Source organism: Sabethes cyaneus, chromosome 3 (assembly GCF_943734655.1).
Source record: "Sabethes cyaneus chromosome 3, idSabCyanKW18_F2, whole genome shotgun sequence".
In the NCBI taxonomy this organism is placed as follows: domain Eukaryota; kingdom Metazoa; phylum Arthropoda; class Insecta; order Diptera; family Culicidae; genus Sabethes; species Sabethes cyaneus.
Window position 1 is genome coordinate 131571267 of NC_071355.1, and position 22872 is coordinate 131594138.

General features: G+C 40.2%; 1 protein-coding gene across 1 annotated transcript in view; it reads left to right on the forward strand.

The window, feature by feature from the left end:
* LOC128744251 (cullin-2) overlaps positions 1 to 22872 on the forward strand; it is a 300626-nt gene that overhangs the window by 125083 nt on the left and 152671 nt on the right. The window contains exons 4-5 of the mRNA XM_053841107.1: positions 2988 to 3073; positions 21741 to 21972. Coding sequence (XP_053697082.1) covers positions 2988 to 3073; positions 21741 to 21972 — 318 coding nt within the window. The remainder of the gene's footprint in view (positions 1 to 2987; positions 3074 to 21740; positions 21973 to 22872) is intronic.

Below are 22872 nucleotides of genomic sequence, written 5' to 3' on the forward strand. Positions count from 1 at the left end.
AGATCAGCGCTCAAAAAACTTTCAAAGTTTCGTACAACTCAGCTTAAGTATCATTACATATCTTTAAATAACCGTTATAAGCGATTAAACAAGTTACTGTTTAATTCATATCAAACTCAAACTCAGCAGCGAAATGAAAACGGCTTACCCACTACGATGAATCTTGGAAGTGCTGAAGCAACAACTACTCACGACATATGTGAGCTTTTCCGCAAACAGTTTAGTGCTGTTTTCGCTAGTGAAACTCTCGACGACCAACAAGTCTGGAATGCTGTGTGCAACGTTCCGTGTATGGCAACTGTTGGATCACTTCCAACTTTAACAACTCAAGATGTGCTCAATGCGTGCTTGAAACTGAAAACCTCAACAAATCCTGGTCCAGACGGGATTCCTTCAATCATACTGAAGAATTGTGGTTTGGCTCTTTGTACTCCACTGGTCCGCACTTTCAACATATCTCTGCTTTCGGGTAGTTTCCCTACCGCATGGAAAACTTCATATGTCTTTCCAGTCTACAAAAAAGGTTCAAAACAAATCGTTTCAAACTATCGTGGAATAGCATCACTCTGTGCCATTGCAAAGCTTTTTGAGCTGGTTGTTCTGAAATTCCTTACTTACAATTTCTCTAGCTACATTGATAAAAGTCAGCACGGTTTCGTATCCAAACGGTCAACCTGTACTAACCTGATTTCCTACACATCCTTCATTGCTCGCTCAATGCAAAACCATCTTCAGGTCGACGCAATACGGATTTATCAGCAGCTTTCGACAAAATAAATCATCAGATCGCCGTCTCGAAACTTCAGAGGCTTGGATTAAGTGGCAATATCCTTAACTGGTTTGAATCATATCTTACCGGTAGGACTATGTCCGTTAAAATTGGAAATACTATTTCTCTACCTTTTTCTGTCACATCTGGTGTGCCACAAGGAAGTCATCTAGGTCCTTACATTTTTCTGCTGTACCTTAATGACATTCATCTTACCCTTAAATGCATGAAATTATCGTATGCCGATGATTTCAAACTCTTCTCCATAATTAAGAATATCTCGGACACCCAATTTTTACAATCGCAGTTGGAGATCTTTGCTGATTGGTGCAATATCAACAGAATGGTGTTAAATGCTTCAAAGTGCTCTTGTTTCTCCTTTACACGCAAACGATCAGTCGTATCATTTGATTATAAAATCTCGGACATTGTTCTTACGCGGGAAAACGTTGTAAAAGACTTAGGAATTTTATTAGATTCCAAATTGACATTTAAGGATCACATAGCTTTTATCTGTTCTAAAGCTTCTAAAAATCTTGGTTTCTTATCTTATCTTCTTGGAGTCACTAAACAGTTTACGAGCATTCCATGTTTAAAATTTTGTACTGTTCTTTAGTGCGATCTGTACTAGAATACGCTTCAAATGTATGGGCACCGTACTATCAAAATAGCATTCAACGGATTGAGGCCATTCAACGTAAATTTGTGCGTTTCGCCCTACGACTTTTACCTTGGAATGATCCTCTAAATCTTCCAAGTTATGAAGATCGGTGTAACCTTATTAGTCTTGATACCTTGGTACTACGGCGTGAGGTTGCCAAGGCTACCTTTATCTCCGATATCCTAACATCATATATTGACTGCCCCGACATTCTACAACTGCTGAACATAAACATCCGTAGAACTCTTCGATCCCATGCTTTTCTCTACCTGCCTGTATCACGTACCAACTACGGTAGAAACGAGCCTCTCAGTGGCATGTGTCGTGTTTTTAATCATTGTTACAATGTGTTCGATTTTAATTTATCTCGTACCGTTTTAAAAGAAAAAATTCGTCGTGCCTTGAAATAAATGTAACTATTGTTAATCATGTTATAAGTAAATTATTACTCCTAAGCTCAAACTTTTGTACAATTAGTATTTAATGCAATGTATTCCTAGTTTTAAGTGTTACAAAAGCTATGTATCATTTGGTGGAAACCAGTGTTGCCACATATTCATCTGTACTGGAAGGTAAAAAAATCTTTTTCATCTGTACTTTTGCTTTCAAAAATCTGTACCAAAATCTGTACCACAAAGTTGATTTGTTACGTAGGGAAACCTGGTTTATTTGCTTTAAAAAAAGTGAAATATCGCAAATTACTAATTTCTTTGATGATATTGGTACATAACCTTAAAGACAGACATGTTTTGTTTTGTTTGCATTCATGTCAAGAGGTGCTCCTCTATTGATTTCAAGTAACAAAACTGAAAGAAAAAAATTAGTTTTTGACACGTAAAAAATTCTGTACTCATCTGTACTTTATGACAAAAATCTGTAATCTGTACCGTACAGACTCTGTACCAAAAAATTCGGAAAAATCTGTACTTTTCCAGATAAATCTGTACATGTGGCAACACTGGTGGAAACTGTTGGTACAAAAAGATGGGAGGTTTTGTGCCTACTGGAGAAGGAATGTCAAAGCTGTTCCACTCCAGCGAGCTTTTCCCTTCTCAAATAAATAAATAAAGAAAGGTGTTTTTTCATCAAAAATCTCCAAAAAAAAGCTCATAAAAATTGAAAAATTGAGATATCAAAAAACGGCTACGTAACAATTTAGATAATTCATTTTTACATGCTGAAAAAAAAATTCATCCAAATCGGTCCACTAGATACCGCCAGCTAAAGAAAAATGGTTTTCGGGAAAACGCGTTCAAAGTTTCGTACAGCAATAGACTTCGCTTGAGGTGACTCCACAATATTTGCCGTAAGTTTTCAACGAGATCAGATATTAAAAAAACCTGTTGGCATGACATTTCTGAAGGTGTAAGCGTCTCGAAAATGCAAAAAAAATAATAAAATGCGATTTTTCCGACTTTCCAGAGTAGGGTCCCCCCTTAACTAAAGTGCTCATATTGCCCCATGTGGCCCATTATACCCGCATGGTTTTTGATCGTAGCAAAACAAAGCGTTCTAAATTGTACTAAATTGTGATATTTACATACTCCTTTTTTACAGGAATGTACTGTGAGTAGCTACATGGAGGAAGTAATTAAAAAAATGGACGAAGAAAATAAGCGTGCGCAGAAATATCTACATTTCAGGTTTGTGCCATTTATATAAAATAAATATGAGAGAGAGAGTAGCCAACTCAATGGCAGATTGATTGCTTTCGTTTTTTTTTATTTTTCATGCAGCAAATTCAAATAGTACCATTTGAATCAAGCCAGCATGCTCGGTTTTTTGAGGGGTTTAACTATTTTCGCAAATAAATACACAAATAAATAAAAGCTTGCCCGGTTAGTAGAGACAGTTCTTACCCGGTTCGCGTTGACAGTTCGGTGCACAAAAACAATCCCAGCTGGCTCCTCTCTCTCTCTGAGGCAGTTGAATTTAATCCTTTTCGTACCACAAGGTCGTATATATATATATACTAGTTGACTCGACAAACTTCGTATTGCCACAAATTAACCTGTGTTGTACCGTGAACGTACCATATTCTGCGCAGTAAAGACATTTTTATGATTCTTCCGCTATTCTAAGCATTCTAGATTTAAAATAACGTGGATAGCAGCAACGTGTAGTGCTACGGTCTATAATATCTGGTAAAAAATATGGGAATTATAAGTCGACCAACAATTGAGTATATTTTTTGTTTTGTAAACTTATCCACGGTGCCTAATTCTGCGCACTCTCTTGTCCATGTTCCTAATTCTGCGCATGTTTGCTCCTAATTCTGCGCACCCAAAAAGTGAAAATAAATACTCCTGACATGCTGTTTGTGTCTTTATACGCTGAAAGCACACCAAAAAATCCGGCATTAGCCATTACGATAATTAGATCCATCATCCGGCCTTCTTATGCTGTTCGGGTGGCAAAGGAATATTGTTATCATTTTGATTGCCTCATTTTAAATATTTTATTCCCGATAACGTGAAGGACGAATTGATTTGGGTTTTCTGCATACTGAACATTACACTTTAGACTAATACTAATAATTGTGTTTTCATATAGAAACCACTTCCCCACGCTCTGACAGCCCCATGAGGTTGGACATTAAAAAAAATAGAAGACATGGTTTCATGAATTGGCGCTCGTAGGTTCGGACCCCGAGACACAGCACAGGATTCCTATAAATGCAAGTTAAAGATTCTACTTGAATTTTCATGCCTCTATACCTCAGCCATTTGGGTGAGGCTGCGTATTCTTTCGCGATTTCTCCGTAGGATACATTACTGCGCAGAATTTGGAACATGAATAAAAAAACTGTGCCGCATTATTGCATCGCATTTTTCTAAGGAAAGCAATGCATGCAATCACTCTTTTTGTCTAAAACGTGACTAAAATTAATTATTCTTTCTAATTATGCTGGGTCATTTGATGATTGCAAAGATTTTCGATCATAAATTTGTTAATTTTCTAGAAGGACAATCTTAGCGTTGGTGCTAACGACGATGTTTTCTGCCATATAAAATTTCGCCATATAAATTATTTCGCTCTCAAATATTATGGCCCGTTTGTGAATAATGACGTAATATTCAATAGACATTTATAAAAAAATAACGCAATGATCATAGTTATGCACAATGTTAAAAAATACTTATATAAAGAAAAATGCGCAGAATTAGGAGCTGCGCAGAATTAGGAGCGGTCACGGTACATAAATCATGAATCTCGGATGATCTTTGTCACAATCTCGAGTTTTGCAAGCCCCCCAGCGGGCGGCGCTTCCGACGGCGGGTCACCGGCAACACTCGCGACCGTCTCGTCCTGAATGATCTAGTGTTACTATAGATAGTTTTTGTGGTCTTGTATTGACTAATGTTTTATGGAAGAGTCTCGAATTTCTCGAGTTCGATTAGTTTTTGAGTTTCGCAAAAATTTCTGTTTTATTTGTATGAGAGTCCATATCCCCTTCCACAGGGGTGAGAGGTCTCTAACTAGGGTAAATGATTTTGAAATGGACCTAGTCGAATTCTGATCTTGAATGGACCTATTTTTAAATAAGAATTTTAGGATATAATTATCAAGTCTTTGTACTGTATTTAGCTTTTATGTTTATCTTTAATATACTAAATATACTAAAATTAAATTAAAATTATTGCCAAAACCACTTTATTGCCGCGTATTTAAAAGTAGCTGTTTTTCAGCCTTTTTGCAGTTACCATAGAGTATTTTCAAACTGTTACTACCCGGAACCCTTCTGGTTTGAAATAAAACAATACTCTTAAAATGATGCTAAAATATGTGTAATTTCAATTTAGGTATTTAAAAGTTCAGTAAAACCAGTAAAATCTTCAAATTCCTTAAAAATGTTAACCCCCTTTTTTGATCTTGAATGGACCTAGTATTGATTTAAGAATGGACCTAGTTTTGCGCTCCGAGACATCACTGGCGGTAGCTATCATTGCCTACCACTAACGAACACGCCGTTGTATATTCCATAAAACTGCTTGTTGTCACTATAGTATCTCCGTTTATAATTAATCTATAAGCGCGGGATATTGAAAGTAGGCTTGATTTATAGCCTAAATAAAAACTTAATTATATTGATAAAACTAACTATCACTCATCCTTTTTCGTAGTTGCTTCATAGTGTTTGTACATTGTAGCCTCTAGTTTTGAAACTAAAAAGTCTTCCTAATTAGTTAGCTAACATATGTCATTTTATGCTTAAAACAATATAAACTTAATTTATTCTCAGTATTGTACAAAAGTTTTAACCATCATTGATTAAAAGATAAGATGGATCAAAAGATAAGAGGGATACTAACTGCCTTCTGTTAAGGGGGCATAGTACCTTTTCCATTTTTTAAAACCTAAATTTTTTTTTTGATTATTTCGAAAGATTAACATTTTGACCATATATGCTTGAAGTCGTTTGCATGAATTCCAAATATTGACAAAGTTACAGCTATTTGTACCGCGCATGGAGCGATTAAACAACGAGTAAAAACTTCAACGTCGTTTTTCTCGAAACCAGGTTTTGAAAGTCGGTACCATAAGTATCTCAAGAACGGCTCAAGCAATTCTAATGATTCTTTTTTTGTTTGAAAGCCAACAAAATTATCTAGTGTTTGACCCATCCTTTTCTTGATAGTGTAATTTTTGAATTTTTTAGAAATGTTTAAAGTCAATTTTTTCGCTTAAAACCCATACTTTTATGTTTCAATGTCCGCCATTTTGTTATGTGTTCGAATTCTAAAAAAGGATGGATCAAACACGAGATAATTTAATGTTCTTTCATGTCGTTTTGGAATTTTTCAATTCGGATAAGCCCCCCAGGGCCAATCCATGGTACCGCAATTCATGGTTTTTTTAAACGACTATCTTCAAGGACCCGTGGGGGCAAGGGGAAGAGGTTCCCTTATGAAAACAAAATTGCAAATATTAGTATAAAATGGAAGTCGGAAACTCCGAATTCGAATATCCATTTCTGTTTCGTGCTAGAAGTGTTAAGTACACTCATTTTTCGAGTTTTTCAGGCTGTAGAGCCCACGGACAATTGATTTTATACTCATATCCTCCAAATTTTTTTTAGCCCCCCGATTTTTCAAGCCAATTTCCAAAGGGGGGGTGACGAAAACTTAAAAAATATTTTGCAAACGCCTTATATTCCGCCGATAAGTAAGCAGGTTGACTTCACATCACCTTTTGGTCGATTTGGGAGATTGAAAATCAGTTTAGTAAAATATTCAAAATCATGCAACCGGACTAACGTTGTACTACGTCATCCGTGGTCGTATCTTATACACAACCCCTCTGATTTTTTTCTTGGGGGATGTAAAGTTTTCTCTAAGCACCTCTCCCCTCTGACTTGTGACAAAATTAATACCTCCTTGTCCACCGAAATTGAGTGACTCTGAGATCTAAAATATTCATTGTTGAATCTTCCTATTTTCTATCTGGTACAGTTCTTCATCGACTATCATTTAAAATTAAAACCTAGTATCTAAGCTTACCTTTAAACCTAGTAGAATTACCAAGTCTAATTTTTTCAAGCACCATTTACAGTATGATTTCGAATTTGACAACAAATGCGTGTCGCCTATGTTGTCAAAATCGAAACCTTGGCAAAATCTAGACCATTTTTCAACTGAAAAAATTGCATATAAATGTGTCAAAAATTGAATAATTACCACTAATTAACGAATTTTTCACGATTGCAACGGTTTTATATTCAAAATGTTCGACAGGGGCTGTCGCAAACCTTTAGATGCTTTGCAGTAAGACGTAAAAGTCTGACCTTTCGAAATATGCAGTCACTAAATAAAAACTCGAACCCCACTGTACTTGATAAACTACGTTTAATACAAGTTATATTACATATTTTTAATGAATGGTTTAAATTTTTGAAACTAATAGGCGACATAATTTTTTTATGACGTGGAAATCGTTTCAATACACAACGCATATCAAGTCACTGAAAAAATGTTCAATTGTTGGGCTGACATAAAAACAAGACCCTCGGTGACTGTAACCGATTTCAAATTTTTCAACCGACTTTCATACCTTTCTAACAGAGTATAAGAAAGGTAAAAGCTGTTCAACCTTGTGTCCTATTAATAAATAACAGTAGTATAGTTGTACTATTAAAAAAAATTCTTTGTTATTATGTTGTTCATTTACATGAAAGAAACTATGACAATCCTAATTTAGGTCCATTTCAAAATCAATAATAGGTCCAATTCAAGATCATGTTGGGTCCATTCAAGATCAAAAAAAGGCTTTGGCAAAAAACGATATATTTAATAAAAGTTTCATCAATTATACATTTTTAAAGTACTGATAATGTAGAACAAAGGTGGTACTTTCCAACAAATAGTAACATCACCACATATCTATACCTATAAAGAAGGATTTCTGTCTGTCTGTCTGTCTGTCCGTATGTTCCTTATAGAATCGAAAACTACTGAACCAATCGGCATGAAAATATGCATGTAGAGGTTTTTTTTGGGGCCAGGAAAGGTTTTAGTGATGGTTAGAAACCCCTCCCCCCAAGAGGGGGGGCTCCTATACCAAAGAAACACAATTTTCCTCATAACTCGAGAAGTAATTAAGCAAATGGAACCAAATTTGGCATGTGGGTGTTTTTGGAGACAAAAATTTTTTCTATGATGAATTGGGACCCCTCCCCGTTTTAGGAGGGGGGGATCCTATACACATGAAATACAAATTTCCTCATAACTGAAGAACTAATCAAGCAAATGGAACAAAATTTGGCATGTGAAAGTTTTCGAGGGCAAAAATATGTTCTATGGTAAATAAGGACCCCTCCCCACTTTAAAAGGGGGGGCTCCTATACAAACGAAATACAAATTTCCTCATAACTCGAGAACTAATCAAGCAAATGGAACAAAATTTGGCATGTGGGTGTTTTTGGAGACAAATTTTTGTTCTATGATGAATTGGGACCCCTCCCCGCTTTAGGAAGGGGGGCTCCTATACAAATGAAATGCAAATTTCCTCATAACTCGAGAATTAATCAAGCAAATGGAACCAAATTTGGCATGTGAAAGTTTTCTAGGGCAAGAATATTTTCTATGGTGAATTAGAACCCCTCCCCACTTTAAGAGGGGGGGCTCCTATACAAACGAAATACGAATTTTCTCAAAACTCGAGAACTAATCAAGCAAATGGAACCAAATTTGACACGTGGGTGTTTTTGGAGACAAAAATTTTTTCTATGATGAATTGGGACCCCTACCCACTTTAGGAGGGGGGCTCCTATACAAATGAAATACAAATTTCCTCATACCTCGAGAACTAATCAAGCAAATAGAACCAAATTTGGCATGTAGAGGTTTCTGGAGGCAAAAATATTTTCTATGGTGAATTAGGACCCTTCCCAACTTTAAGAGGGGGTGCTTCTACACAAATGAAATACAAATTTCCTCATAATTCGAGAACTAATCAAGCAAATGGAACCATATTTGGCATATGGGTGTTTTTGGAGGCAACCATTTTTTCTATGATGAATTAGGGCCCCTACCCTTTTTAAGAGGGGGGGGCTCTCATACAAACGAAATACAAATTTCCTCATAACTCTAGAACTAATCAAGCAAATGGAACCAAATTTATCATGTGGGTATTTTTGTAGGCAAGATTATTTTCTATGGTATATTTTCTATGGATTTCCCCACTTTAAGAGGGGGGGGGGGGCTCCTATACAAATGAAAAACAAATTTCCTCATAACTCGAGAACTAATCAAGCAAATGGAACCAAATTTGACATGTAAGTGGTTTTGGTCGCAAGATTTTTTTCTATGGTGAATTGAGACCCCTCTCTTCTTTAGAAAGCGAATTATGGCCCATCTCCCCTTTAAGAGGATGGGCTTCCATACAAATGAAATGCAAATTTCCTCTTATCTCGAGAACTAATCAAGCAAATGGAACCAAATTTGGCATGTGGGAGATTTTGGAGTCTTGAATTTATTTTACGATAGTTAGAGACCTCTCACCCCTGTGGTAGGGGGATATGGACTCTCATACAAATAAAACAGAAATTTGGCGAAACTCGAAACTTAATCGAACTGGAGAAATTCGAGACTCTTCCATAAAACATTAGTCAATACAAGACCACAAAAACTATCTATAGTAACACTAGATCATTCAGGACGATACGGTCGCGAGTGTTGCCGGTGACCCGCCGTCGGAAGCGCCGCCCACTGGGGGGCTTGCAAAACTCGAGATTGTGACAAAGATCATCCGAGATTCAGGATTTATGTACAACACAGGTTAATTTGTGGCAATACGAAGTTTGTCGGGTCAGCTAGTTATTTAGAAATGACGAGTAAATTGAGCAGGAGTGCGAGTGGTGGTGTTAAAAAGCGCTAAATAGGTCCATTCAAGATCAATTACCCTATCGTAAAATAAATTCAAGACTCCAAAATCTCCCACATGCCAAATTTGGTTCCATTTGCTTGATTAGTTCTCAAGTTATAAGGAAATTTGAATTTCATTTGTATGGGAGCTCCCCTCTTAAAAGGGGAAGGGGTCGTAATTCATCATAGAAAAAATTTCTGCCATCTAAAACTCCCACATGCCAAATTTGGTTCCATTTGATTGATTAGTTCTCGAGATAAGAAGAAATTTGCATTTCATTTGTATGGAAGCCCACCCTCTTAAAGGGGAGATGGGCCATAACTCGCTTTCTAAAGAAAAGAGGGGTCTCAATTCACCATAGAAAAAAATCTTGCGTCCAAAACCACTTACATGTCAAATTTGGTTCCATTTGCTTGATTAGTTCTCGAGTTATGACGAAATTTGTTTTTCATTTGTATAGGAGCCCCCCCTCTTAAAGTTGGGAAATCCATAGAAAATATACCTTAGAAAATATTCTTGCCTACAAAAACACCCACATGATAAATTTGGTTCCATTTGCTTGATTAGTTCTAGAGTTATGAGGAAATTTGTATTTCGTTTGTATGAGAGCCCCCCTCTTAAAAAGGTAAGGCGTCCTAATTCATCATAGAAAAAATGGTTGCCTCCAAAAACACCCACATGCCAAATATGGTTTCATTTGCTTGATTAATTCTCGAATTATGAGAAAATTTGTATTTCATTTGATTGTGTAGAAGCACCCCCTCTTAAAGTTGGGAGGGGTCCTAATTCACCATAGAAAATATTTTTGCCTCCAGAAACCTCCGCATGCCAAATTTGGTTCTATTTGCTTGATTAGTTCTTGAGTTATGAGGAAATTTGAATTTCATTTGTATAGGAGCCCGCCCCCTCCTAAAGTAGGTAGGGGTACCAATTCATCATAGAAAAATTTTTTGTCTCCAAAAACACCCACGTGCCAAATTTGGTTCCATTTGCTTGATTAGTTCTCGAGTTATGAGGAAATTTGTATTTCGTTTGTATAGGAGCCCCCCCCTCTTAAAGTTGGGAGGGGTCCTAATTCACCATAGAAAATATTCTTGCCCTCGAAAACTTTCACATGCCAAATTTGGTTCCATTTGCTTGATTAATTCTCGAGTTATGAGGAAATTTGCATTTCATTTGTATAGGAGCCCCCCTTCCTAAAGTGGGGAAGGGTCCCAATTCATCATAGAAAAAAAATTTGTCTCCAAAAACACCCACGTGCCAAATTTGGTTCCATTTGCTTGATTAGTTCTCGAGTTATGAGGAAATTTGTATTTCGTTTGTATAGGAGCCCCCCCTCTTAAAGTGGGGAGGGGTCCTTATTCACCATAGAAAATATTCTTGCCCTCGAAAACTTTCACATGCTAAATTTTGTTCCATTTGCTTGATTAGTTCTTCAGTTATGAGGAAATTTGTATTTCATGTGTATAGGATCCCCCCCTCCTAAAACGGGGAGGGGTCCCAATTCATCATAGAAAAAATTTTGTCTCCAAAAACACCCACATGCCAAATTTGGTTCCATTTGCTTAATTACTTCTCGAGTTATGAGGAAAATTGTGTTTCTTTGGTACAGGAGCCCCCCCTCTTAAAGTAGGGAGGGGTCCTAATTTACTATATAAAATATTCTTGCCCTCGAAAACCTTCACTTGCTAAATTTGGTTCCATTTGCTTGACTAGTTCTCGAGTTATGAGGAAATTTGTATGGAAGCCTCCCCTTTTAAAGAGGAGAGGAGTTATAATTCCCCTTATAAAGAGGGGAGGAGTCTCAATTTACCATAGAATGAATTCTTGTCACCGAAAACACCCACTTGCCAAATTTTGTTCTATTTGCTTGATTAGTTGTTGAGTTATGCAGAAATTAGAAATTTGTGTTTCATTTGTATGGGAGCCCCTCTTAGTGAGGGGAGGGGTTTTTAACCATCACTAAAACCTTTCCTGGCCCCAAAAAACCTCTACATGCATATTTTCATGCCGATTGGTTCAGTAGTTTTCGATTCTATAAGGAACATACGGACAGACAGACAGAAATCCTTCTTTATAGATATATAGATATATATATATATAGAGCCAGGGGATGGTAAATGGTTGAATAATGCGCTCCAGAATTACCACGAAGTTCCACAGCCTCTTATTTAGCAACTCCTCTCTCTACCTCCCCGTGGTACCATCCGAGATACGTTCCTTAGTGGAAATCGGACAACCGGTGGAAACTAGGGTCGTATGCGGACAGAGAAAGGGGGCACTTACGCGAAGGCTGAGTGTAAACTCTCCGCCTGCAAATGACGGATCTCGGTAGAAGCATGTTCGATGAACCTGAAAATACTGAGAACCTGAGCAGAGGGTCCAAAGCCCCCAAAGGAGGATGGTTTTAATAGCTGTTATCCATGGCTAAAAGTAAAAACAAGAATGGATAAACCCCTAATCCAAGGTGTCATGCGACCCGTGCCGAGGGATGAATGGTGGGGGGGGGGGGTTTCATAAATACTCAGCCTCAAACGGAGCCTGTGGAGTACCAGAGCGCCCTCCACAGTAAACAGCCCTTACCGCATCATGAGGGGCTCTGATGCTGCGGACTCTTCTTTCCCCTCAACTCGTGGGATTCTATATGAGAAAACAAAATAAAATAATAACTTCAGTGAGCGCGGACGGATTAGATAATCCGTTCGCAAGAAGTGGTATCCAGAGGTCTCCGCCGATGGATACCAGTAGAAGCGCCAGCGTAAACGGAAAAGGAAACGGCACACCTGTCGCTCCAACTGCATCTACGCCGGACGCAGCAATGAACGGCCCGTCGCTAATAAAAGCAGTGGCAGGCAAGAGAGACATGCTACCAAGAGTGGCAGCGGCGTCTCATCAACTCGATGCCATTATCGAGTTCGTGGCAGGTCGCAGCACCTTAGCGAAGGACCTGAAACAAAGTCTGCTCATGCTTCGGAGCACCATGCGTGCTGCGACGAAGGAGCACAGCGAACTCGAAGCGCGAGTAAAAGTTGCAGAGAAAGAGAAGACGCTTGTATCAAGGTCTGCACAAACAGATGCCTGCCCGTCAATGACTGACCATTTCGTGGCACTCGCGACTACAGAGCAGTCTAACGACAAGGCATCCGCCAAACGCGCAAGGCAGTCCCCAGGGGAGGAAACCCCCACGGGTCCAAAGAAGCGCATGATAGCAGAGGGTCGTAAGTCAACTGAAGAACCTACTGAGGGTAACAAGACGCTGTTAGCGTCCGACAACCAGTGGGAGTTGGTCAAAAAGAAGAAGGCCAGGAAGAAAGAGAAGGATCGAGCTCCACCGAAAGTGGCTAGGAAAAAAAAGAGCAAAGGCGATGCCCTTATTCTCAAAACTGAGGGGCCGAAATATGCGGAAGTTTTAAAGGCCATGAGAGGGCATGATCAGTTGAAGGGTCTTGGCGCGGATGTGCGGAGTATCCGCCGCTCTCGCACAGGCGACATGATTCTTGAACTCAAAAAGAACGCCACTGAAAAGGGTTTTGCTTACAAAGTGCTGGCAGAAAAGGTCCTTGGGGATAGCGTGCAGATCCGCGCACTAACGCCCGAGATGACTCTCCAGCTTAAAAACCTGGACGAGATCACCCAAGCGGGCGAACTAGCACGAGCTCTCAACGAGCAATGCAAAGTGGTGGTGACTACCGAGGCAGTTCGTCTGCGTAAGGGACCGGCGGGAACCCAGGTAGCAACTATAAGACTTCCACTGGAAGACGGAAATGCTGCCCTGAAAGTGGCTAAGCTGAAGGTGGGATGGTCCGTGTGCCCACTGAGCGTGTTCCAGCAGCCGGAGGCCTGCTTCCGGTGCTTTGAGAGAGGGCACAGGTCCTGGAGTTGTAAGGGGCCAGACCGAAGCCACTTGTGTAGGAGATGTGGCGGTACGAGGGACTGTACTGCGCCACCCAAGTGCCTGATATGTACCGGCCAACGGGACGCTAAGCACACAACAGGAGGCCCGAAGTGCCCGGCAGGCGCGCTGGCGACTAAAACCCGGGCGTAGTGCAGGTAACGCAACTGAACTTGAACCACTGCCACGCGGCTCAGCAGCTGTTGTACCAAGCAGTTACTGAGTCGTTGACGGACATTGCAATCATCTCGGACCCATACCGCATCCCTGCCGGAAACGGTAACTGGGTGTCGGATAGGTCCGGGACGGCGGCTATATGGACGACAAGCAGGTTCCCGGTTCAAGATGTTGTGTCAACTGCAGACGAGGGATTCGTGGTTGCCAAAGTGGGTGGAGTGTTCTACTGCAGCTGCTATGCTCCGCCGAGTTGGTCTATCGAGCAGTTCACGCCGATGGTAGACCGAGTATCAGTTGTGCTGACTGGTCTAAGGCCGTTGGTTGTGGCGGGCGACTTTAACGCTTGGGCGGTAGAGTGGGGAAGTCGTCGCACGAACCACAGGGGCCGGATTCTGCTTGAAGCTCTGGCAAAGCTCAACGTAGATCCGGTCAACGTCGGCACCACAAGTACCTTCAGTAGGAGCGGTGCGGAGTCTATCATCGACGTGACATTCGGCAGTCCTGGTCTGATAGGAGACTGGAGGATAGACAATGGCTACACTCACAGCGACCATCAGGCGGTCCGCTATGGTGTCGGTCAGATAACGAGACGGCAGGCGGCGAGTAGAGCCGACACTCCAACCACCCGTGGATGGAAGACTTCATACTTCGATCCCGAAGTATTTGTGGAAGCAATCCGAAGGGTGATCGTGGTATGCCCGATCCGAACGCTGATCATTTGGTTGAGGTACTGTCGCGAGCATGTGACGCTACCATGCCTAGGAAAGGTCGACATAGGTATGGCAGTTCACCGGCTTACTGGTGGACAGATGAAATTGCGGAACTCCACGGAGCGTGCTTTCGTGCGAGAATTATGCAAAGAGCTCGTGCGGACGAAGGCAGGGCTGAATGTCGAGTAGCACTTGCTGCTGCACGCGCAGCGCTTAAGAGTGGGATGAAAGCTAGTAAACGAGCCTGCTTTGAAAGGTTATGTGCTAGTGCCAATGCGAACCCGTGGGGTGATGCCTACAGGGTCGTAATGGCAAAGACCAAGGGAGTGATGGCGCCCTCAGAGCAATCGCCAGAGATGCTGGAGCGGATCATCGAGGGCCTCTTTCCGCGCCACGAGCCAAGGCCCTGGCCCCAGGCCGCTGAGTCGTCCCACGGCCGACGTTCCAGTATCTCAGACCATAGCGTAGGATGGTCGGCCTCCCAGCCGAACATCCAAAGTAACGTGGGCGACGGCGATTTGGCGGTCGGGGACGAAGTGACGGTTACGAATGAGGAGCTCATTGAGATCGCTAAATCCCTAAAGGTGAGCAAGGCACCGGGGCCAGACGGAATCCCGAATATGGCCATTAAAGCGGCTATGTTAGAGGCTCCCGAGTTATTCGGAGCAGTAATGAGGAGATGCCTGGAAGCTGGCCACTTTCCGGACAGATGGAAGCGACAGAACCTCGTGCTGTTGCCGAAGCCGGGAAAACCTCCGGGTGTTCCCTCGTCATATAGGCCGATCTGTCTGCTCGATACTGCCGGTAAGGTGCTGGAGAAGGTTATCCTTAACAGACTCGTACAGTACACGGAGGGTACAAACGGTCTGTCAAGGAATCAATTCGGCTTCCGAAAAGGCAAATCTACGGTGGATGCAATCTTGTCTGTCACTAAGACAGCCGAGGTGGCAATCCAGCGCAAGAGAACAGGTATCCGCTATTGCGCAGTTGTCACGCTTGACATGAGAAATGCGTTTAATAGCGCTAGCTGGGACTCCATAGCCAACTTGCTTCGGAACGTCCAGGTGCCGGTGTCGCTGTACAGGATCCTGGAAAATTATTTCCAGAATCGTGTACTATGCTACAACACGGAGGAGGGTCAGAAGTGCGTTCCAATCACCGCAGGGGTCCCGCAAGGTTCCATACTGGGCCCGGTGTTGTGGAACGTCATGCATGACGAGGTGCTGAAGCTAAAGTTCCCGGTAGGGGTGGTGATAGTTGGCTTTGCGGACGATATCACCTTGGAAGTCTATGGTGAATCTATCAGAGAGGTTGAGTTGACGGCTGCCCACTCTATAAGCATTGTTGAAGATTGGATGCGATCCAGGAAACTGGAGCTAGCGCATCATAAAACGGAGGTTATCGTGGTGAACAACCGCAAGTCGGTACAGCAAGCAAAGATCAGCGTCGGGGACTGCACTATTTCGTCAACGTGGTCCTTAAAACTTCTGGGAGTCATGGTCGACGACAAGCTCAAGTTCGGTAGCCACGTCGACTATGCCTGCAAGAAGGCTTCCACAGCTATTTCGGCATTGTCTCGTATGATGTCTAATAGCTCTGCTGTATATGGCAGCAAGCGAAGGCTATTAGCCAACGTGGTCCAGTCTATACTTAGGTATGGCGGACCGGTGTGGTCATCGGCGTTAGGTACCAAAAGCTATCTAGCCAAGCTGGAAAGCACCTATCGTCTCATGTGCTTGAGAGTGGCGAGTGCGTATCGCACAGTTTCACATGACGCAATCTACGTCTTAGCAGGTATGATGCCTATTGGCATTATCATCAGCGAAGACGTAGAGTGCTTCAACCAACGTGGAACTAGAGGCATACGGAGTACCACAACATCGGCCTCGATGACCACATGGCAGCGGGCATGGTCTAATTCCACAAAAGGTCGGTGGACACATCGACTTATCCCGGAACTATCTGGGTGGGTCAACAGGCGCCACGGCGAAGTCAACTTCCACCTGACACAGATTCTGTCAGGACATGGTTGCTTCAGACAGTATCTGCATAAGTTTGGGCATGCGGAGGGGGGCATGTATTAGGGGGGTCGGGATACCTAAACCCCACTCCCTGAGTTATCTTCTCAGGTGTCTGATAGTACCGTATCTTCTAAGGTGCTCAGCAGATTTCCCAACTCGTAAAAAAAAGGTCAGCAAGAAAAAATCCTAAGTTTGGTTCCAATTGGACGTTCCCTTGATTAATGGCAGTGCCTCCATTTTTAACGAAAAGACACGTTTTCGTCAAATCCAATTATTTTCTTTTCCTTCTAACTTTGGAAATACTAGGTTTAGAATGACTATTTTATCATGTTTCCAAATGAAATTGTCCAAGGAATCCGAAAAAATAATTAGTTTTTAGCGGCAGTGCTGCCAAATATTTTTAAATTCGATTTAAAAACTAAATTTGCATTTTTCTCTCAATGAGTACAGTTTGATTTCAAAAATTTCGATTTCGTCGTATTCCTCAGTTTTTACCTTTGTTATACTATAACAAAGGTTTAGGAATTGGTCGAAAAACACGAAATTGATCCGAGGCCCGGAGGGCCTAGCCACATATACCAATCGACAGGGTTCGATGAACTGAGCAATGTCTGTGTGTGTGTGTGTGTGTGTGTGTGTGTGTATGTGTGTGTATGTGTGTGTGTGTGTGTATGTGTGTGTATGTGTGTGTATGTGTGTGTGTATGTGTGTGTATGTGTGTGTGTGTGTGTGTGTGTGTGTGTGTGTGTGTGTGTGTGTGTGTGTGTGTGTGTGTGTGTGTGTGTGTGTGTGTGTGTGTGTGTGTGTGTGTGTGTGTGTGTGTGTGTGTGTGTGTGTGTGTGTGTGTGTGTGTGTGTGTGTGTGTGTGTGTGTGTGTGTTGTGGGTGTGTGTGTGTGTGTGTGTGTGTGTGTGTGTGTGTGTGTGTGTGTGTGTGTGTGTGTGTGTGTGTGTGTGTGTGTGTGTTGTGGGTGTGTGTGTGTGTGTGTGTGTGTGTGTGTGTGTGTGTGTGTGTGTGTGTGTGTGTGTGTGTGTGTGTGTGTGTGTGTGTGTGCATGTATGTAATGATTTTTTCTATCGCCTGTTTCTCAGAGATGGCTGAACCGAATCGTTCGCTATTACTTTTGTTTGAAAGGTATTATTGTCTAGTAGATCACTATTCAGTTGCTTCGTGACGTTTGAAAGTTATAGGCAAAAATGTGAAAAATACGTGACACGGGTTTCTCTAGAACTACATGACCGATTTCAGCAATCTTAGTATCAAATGAAAGCTCTTATTAAAGCTAAATCATTCAGGAAGTTTTAATTGAAAATAAACAAGTAGTTTAGAAGTTATGCTTAAAAAACCTGTTTTGACAAGGTAATAATTATCGCCTGTTTCAAAGAGATGGCCAAACCGATTTATGCGCTATTAGTCTCATTTGAAAGATAATATATCCTAATAAATCACTATTGAATGATTTTTTGACTGGACGTTTAATTTGAAAGTTATGAGCAACCGTATGCACCACACCAAAATTAACAAAAATTTATGATGATTTTAACCAAGACAATTTACCTAATTTCAATTATTTTAATATCAAACGAGAGGTTTTGACACTACGAATATATATGCAAAATTTCATAAGAATTGGTTGTAGCGGTCAAAATATATTAACCCTCGAACACTCGCGCCAACTTTTGTAACACAGTTACTCGCGCGTACTAGAGTTTTGACTGGGAAAACTTGGTTTTAGGTTTATCGAACCTTTAGAATAGTTTCTCGAAATTAAAAGCTCTATCGTCTGGTGGAATCTAAATTTTGATTAATCCCCCTAAAAGTGAATAAAAAAAATATTTTCTTCAGTATCAATATAATTACATATTATTACAAGAAATTTTGCTGAAGACAGTAACCTTCCATCTCTGCAGCTAAGATAGAAAAATCTTATTAATTGTATATGAATTTGTAAAATCACGATTTATATTATTGCTCTTTTTGTAATTGTAGTATGACTTTTTCATGTATTACAAAGTTGTACAAATGATAAAAATACACAACTTTGCTGAATATAGTATACCTCTATATTTGCTTGTTTAGGAACTGTAGAACTTTGATTATAAAAAATACCCTAATTTTGACTACGAATTACTCGACTACCAGCAGACGGATACATTTTAAATATTTTACATTGGGTAGTTTTGCTGCATACAGACACTATTTTTCCATATGGAGAAACGAGAGAAAATTCCACTTGGGGTCAATTGTGGTACACCTCGCTTGCTGATTGCTTCGTTTCTGTGATGGCGGTTTATGCTGATCTATTATCCCAACAATTTAAATTGTGTTTAAATGCATTGAATAATTATGACATTTTGCTCAGAATAAGTTCATTGAAGAATATACGTTAGTTAAACAACGATTTGTAACTTTATAACAATATGGCGTTGAAAAACCTACACGTGTTGTATAAAATACAACAGTGTGAGTAACCGAAGGTTAATAAAAATTGATGAAAATTATTCTAGAAAACTCTATTGATGTGAATCAAATAGAATGGCATTACAGGAAATTATGCATAGTTCAAAAACCTATAAACTAGACCATTACTAGGCAATGTATATGTTAAAGAATAAGATTTCCTCTTACAACTTGCTTTTATTTGCACTTATTCAAATTAATAACAACTTACTTATCATTACTCAGCAATTTCATGAAAATAGGATCCATCAAAATTTAAAAGTGTTCCTATTTTGTTCAAAATTTGTAAACTTATTCAATTTTCAAAAATTTTTATGTAAACCAACGCATTACGCAACGTTGACCAATAGATGAATTATGTTCCGAAAACCGATTCCGATTTCTATCTCAAATAGCAAGTAAGACCGTATAACAAAGGTTCCTTTCACCACTAGGTGGATTTAATCGGGTTTTTTCATAAATAATCAATAGGAAAATTACATTTCATTTTTGTTTCGACGCAAAACGCTAAGCCACAAAATCAAGACGAAATACCCAAATCAAAAACAGACTCATAATATGCCACGAGAGTTGACCAACATAGTACAAACACACGACAAATAAATCCGATGCTGTATCCTATAGCACTAACCGACGCTGATGATGGTTGTTTGTGCAAGTGCCAAGCTTGGTTCTGAGGCCGGGAGCCTCAAACGTTTCTTTGCTCGACCACCTACAACTTTACTGAATACACCAATTCAATTAGACAAACCATTTTTCCAATATAAAATATTTAATTCATCAGTAGTATATTTGGTTAGGCCCTTTTGAAAAAGTAATCGAAATCTTAAAAAAAATAACTGATATAATAAAATGAGAACTCGTATGCAAAGTTCCAGCAAATCGTTTTGCGAAACTCCGTGGAATCGCTCTATTATCGATAAGTTTTCCATCTCTGTACACCAGAACAAAAATGGCAATGTCTTCTAGACTATAGAGATGGGGGCGAACGCTCACGAGCCGTTTAAATGCACCGGTTCACAAGAAAGAGTGTTCAAACGAGTGTAGTGAAAAGATGTATTGTTGATAAAATAAGATACAATAGGATCGAATGGGTAAAATCCTTTCAACGTGAGAACGATTGGTAATAGATACAATTTTTCATTTCTGTAAGGTAACAGGAAAACAATAGTTTGTGTTCTTGATTTTGTTACATTGTTTCCAAATGTTCTTTCTGATTTTTCTATTGTTATCGTTATATTTGTTTTACTAGGTTGACCCATCGTGGCTAACCACGATACCAAAATCTTTGAAAATGTAATATGGTTTACAGTTCAGTAGCACGTAAAATTTATTAGCGAAACAGCTCTCAAATTGGCAACCTTCTATTAATTAAAACACATGTACTCTACAAAGGAAGCCAATGGGGCTTAGATAAAAGGGCAAAAATCTGTCAATCGCGAGGAACGTGCTGCTCGAGGAAGTACATTTTGAAAAAGCACTCAATTTTAGAACCGTGTCTCGATTCAGTCTCGCCAAAATTATGATTGTAGAAAATATCCATTGAAATATACCGGGCTGACGCTTGCTGTCCAATCCGCTATCACTCGTTGGACCACAACTAAAAAAACAACCTTCATTTTAGTAAACTGGACAAACTCTTGAATTAGTTATTTGCTTGAAATCGAGTCAATGCAATACAAAATCTTTGGATATTGGAGATTTCGACGGCTTTTTACGACCTAGTTCTTTAAAAAAATAGAATACTTTTAATATACTTGAAATAAAATACTTTACAGTAAATGTCTAAAGCTACTTCTACTAAATTCTTAAAGTTAGAACCTAAATTTGCGGACTTCAATATTTATGTTACTTTATATTGAGATATTTCAGGTCGGGCCAGTTTAGCAACAAAATCATGGAACAACACGTTCCACATAAATCACATTTTGGTAAATTCTTGCTTTTTTATCATCAAAGTTTGAATGTGTTCCTTGATAAAACACCAGAATATGTTTAAGAAAACACGCTACATCACCTCGGTGTGATTCAGATATCATCCCACACCTAATTCGAGAAGGGTTTTAGCTACGCTTCTCGTCAGAAACTCCAAAGAAGCAAATGCAGGTATAAAGATACTCAGTTTATTTGAGTATGCGCTACTTTGGCAGCTTCTGATAATCAATTATAGCTTGATTAAATCATTATCATTATCATCACGTGCCAAATCCCAGGTTTACTCCATCAATCTTAAACGGTTGACGTTTACTTCAAAAATTTGTTTTAAAATCAAATGTTTTTATTCAAGCGCTGGACTTGTTAAAATCAGTATCGCATTATGTGGCAGCCCATCAAATTTCCTATTTCACTCACCTACCCACTGACTGAAATCATTGTTACCTTCACAACACGTGTTGGAGTCAAGAAATTTTTTTATTCAACAGCTTGCTTGGATCTAGCGTTACAGTCAGACACAAGGAAACTATATATAGTAATAATAATAATAATTATGTATCTTTTGTACTATGAAAATCAGAAACATCCGGTATTGAGAGTTGTCCGGCGCAGACGGACTTCTAGCATGTTAGATGTATAAAATTGAAGGGAAACCTTTTTCTTGTAGTTTCACTATTTTTGTTGTTTGTTATTCTTACACATAAGTTACTTCGTAATTAAGATTGGTTTTCAATATTCACTATACTTTTCAGCTCGATACCAAAATTACGGAAAGAATGTGAACAGCGCATGATATCAGATCATCTGGAATATCTTTATTCTGAATGCAATGAAATGGTTTCAATGGAAAAACGAAAGGATTTGAGGAACTTGTATACAATTCTAAAGCCAAATCCGGATGCTCTTAAGACATTAGTTCAAACGTTCTTGGAGCACATTAAAAATGAAGGAATTCAAATGCTTTCTACTTTGAAAGGTGAATTGGTGAGTAAATCAATTTTTTTAAAAGGTGTTATGTTGACATAACCTGTATCACTAAAAAAGTGCAAGTGCAGTATCTTAGACATGACCTTATACCGTGCTGCATCAATATTCGGACACATCTTACTTACTTACTTACTTAGTTGGCCTAACGTCTTATGACAAGGCCTGCGCAGTATAATTTCTCTATCTGTTTCGGTCCATGGCAACTGATCTCCAGTTCCGCGGGCACCCAGTGCTCGCCAGATCTCGCTCCACCTGGTCTTGCCACCTCGCTCGCTGTGCCCCTCTTCGTCTTGTTCCTACCGGATTTGATGCGAAAACCATTTTTGCAGGATAGTTGTCTGGCATTCTAGCAACATGTCCTGCCCAGCGTATCCGTCCAGCTTTAACCACTTTCTGAATACTTGGTTCGCCGTAGAGACGCGCGAGCTCGTGGTTCATTCTTCGCCTCCATACACCGTTCTCTTGCACTCCGCCAAAGATGGTTCTTAGCACCCGCCGTTCGAAAACTCCGAGTGCTCGTAGGTCCTCTTCTAGCAACGTCCACGTTTCGTGCCCGTAGAGGACAACCGGTCTAATTAGCGTTTTGTACAGTATGCACTTTGTACGGGGGCTCAAATTGTTCGACCGCAAGTGTTTGTGGAGTCCGTAGTAGGCCCGACTTCCGCTGATAATACGTCTTTTAATCTTACGGCTGGTATTGTTGTCCTCTGTTGCCAGCGAGCCAAGGTATACGTACTCGTCGACTACCTCGAACTCATCGCCGTCGATTACCACGGTATTGCCCAAGCGAGCCCTGTCGCGCTCGGTCCCGCTCGCCGGCATATACTTCGTTTTAGACGTATTTATCTGCAATCCAATCTTCTCTTCTTCGCGTTTCAGTCTGGTGTACTGATCTTC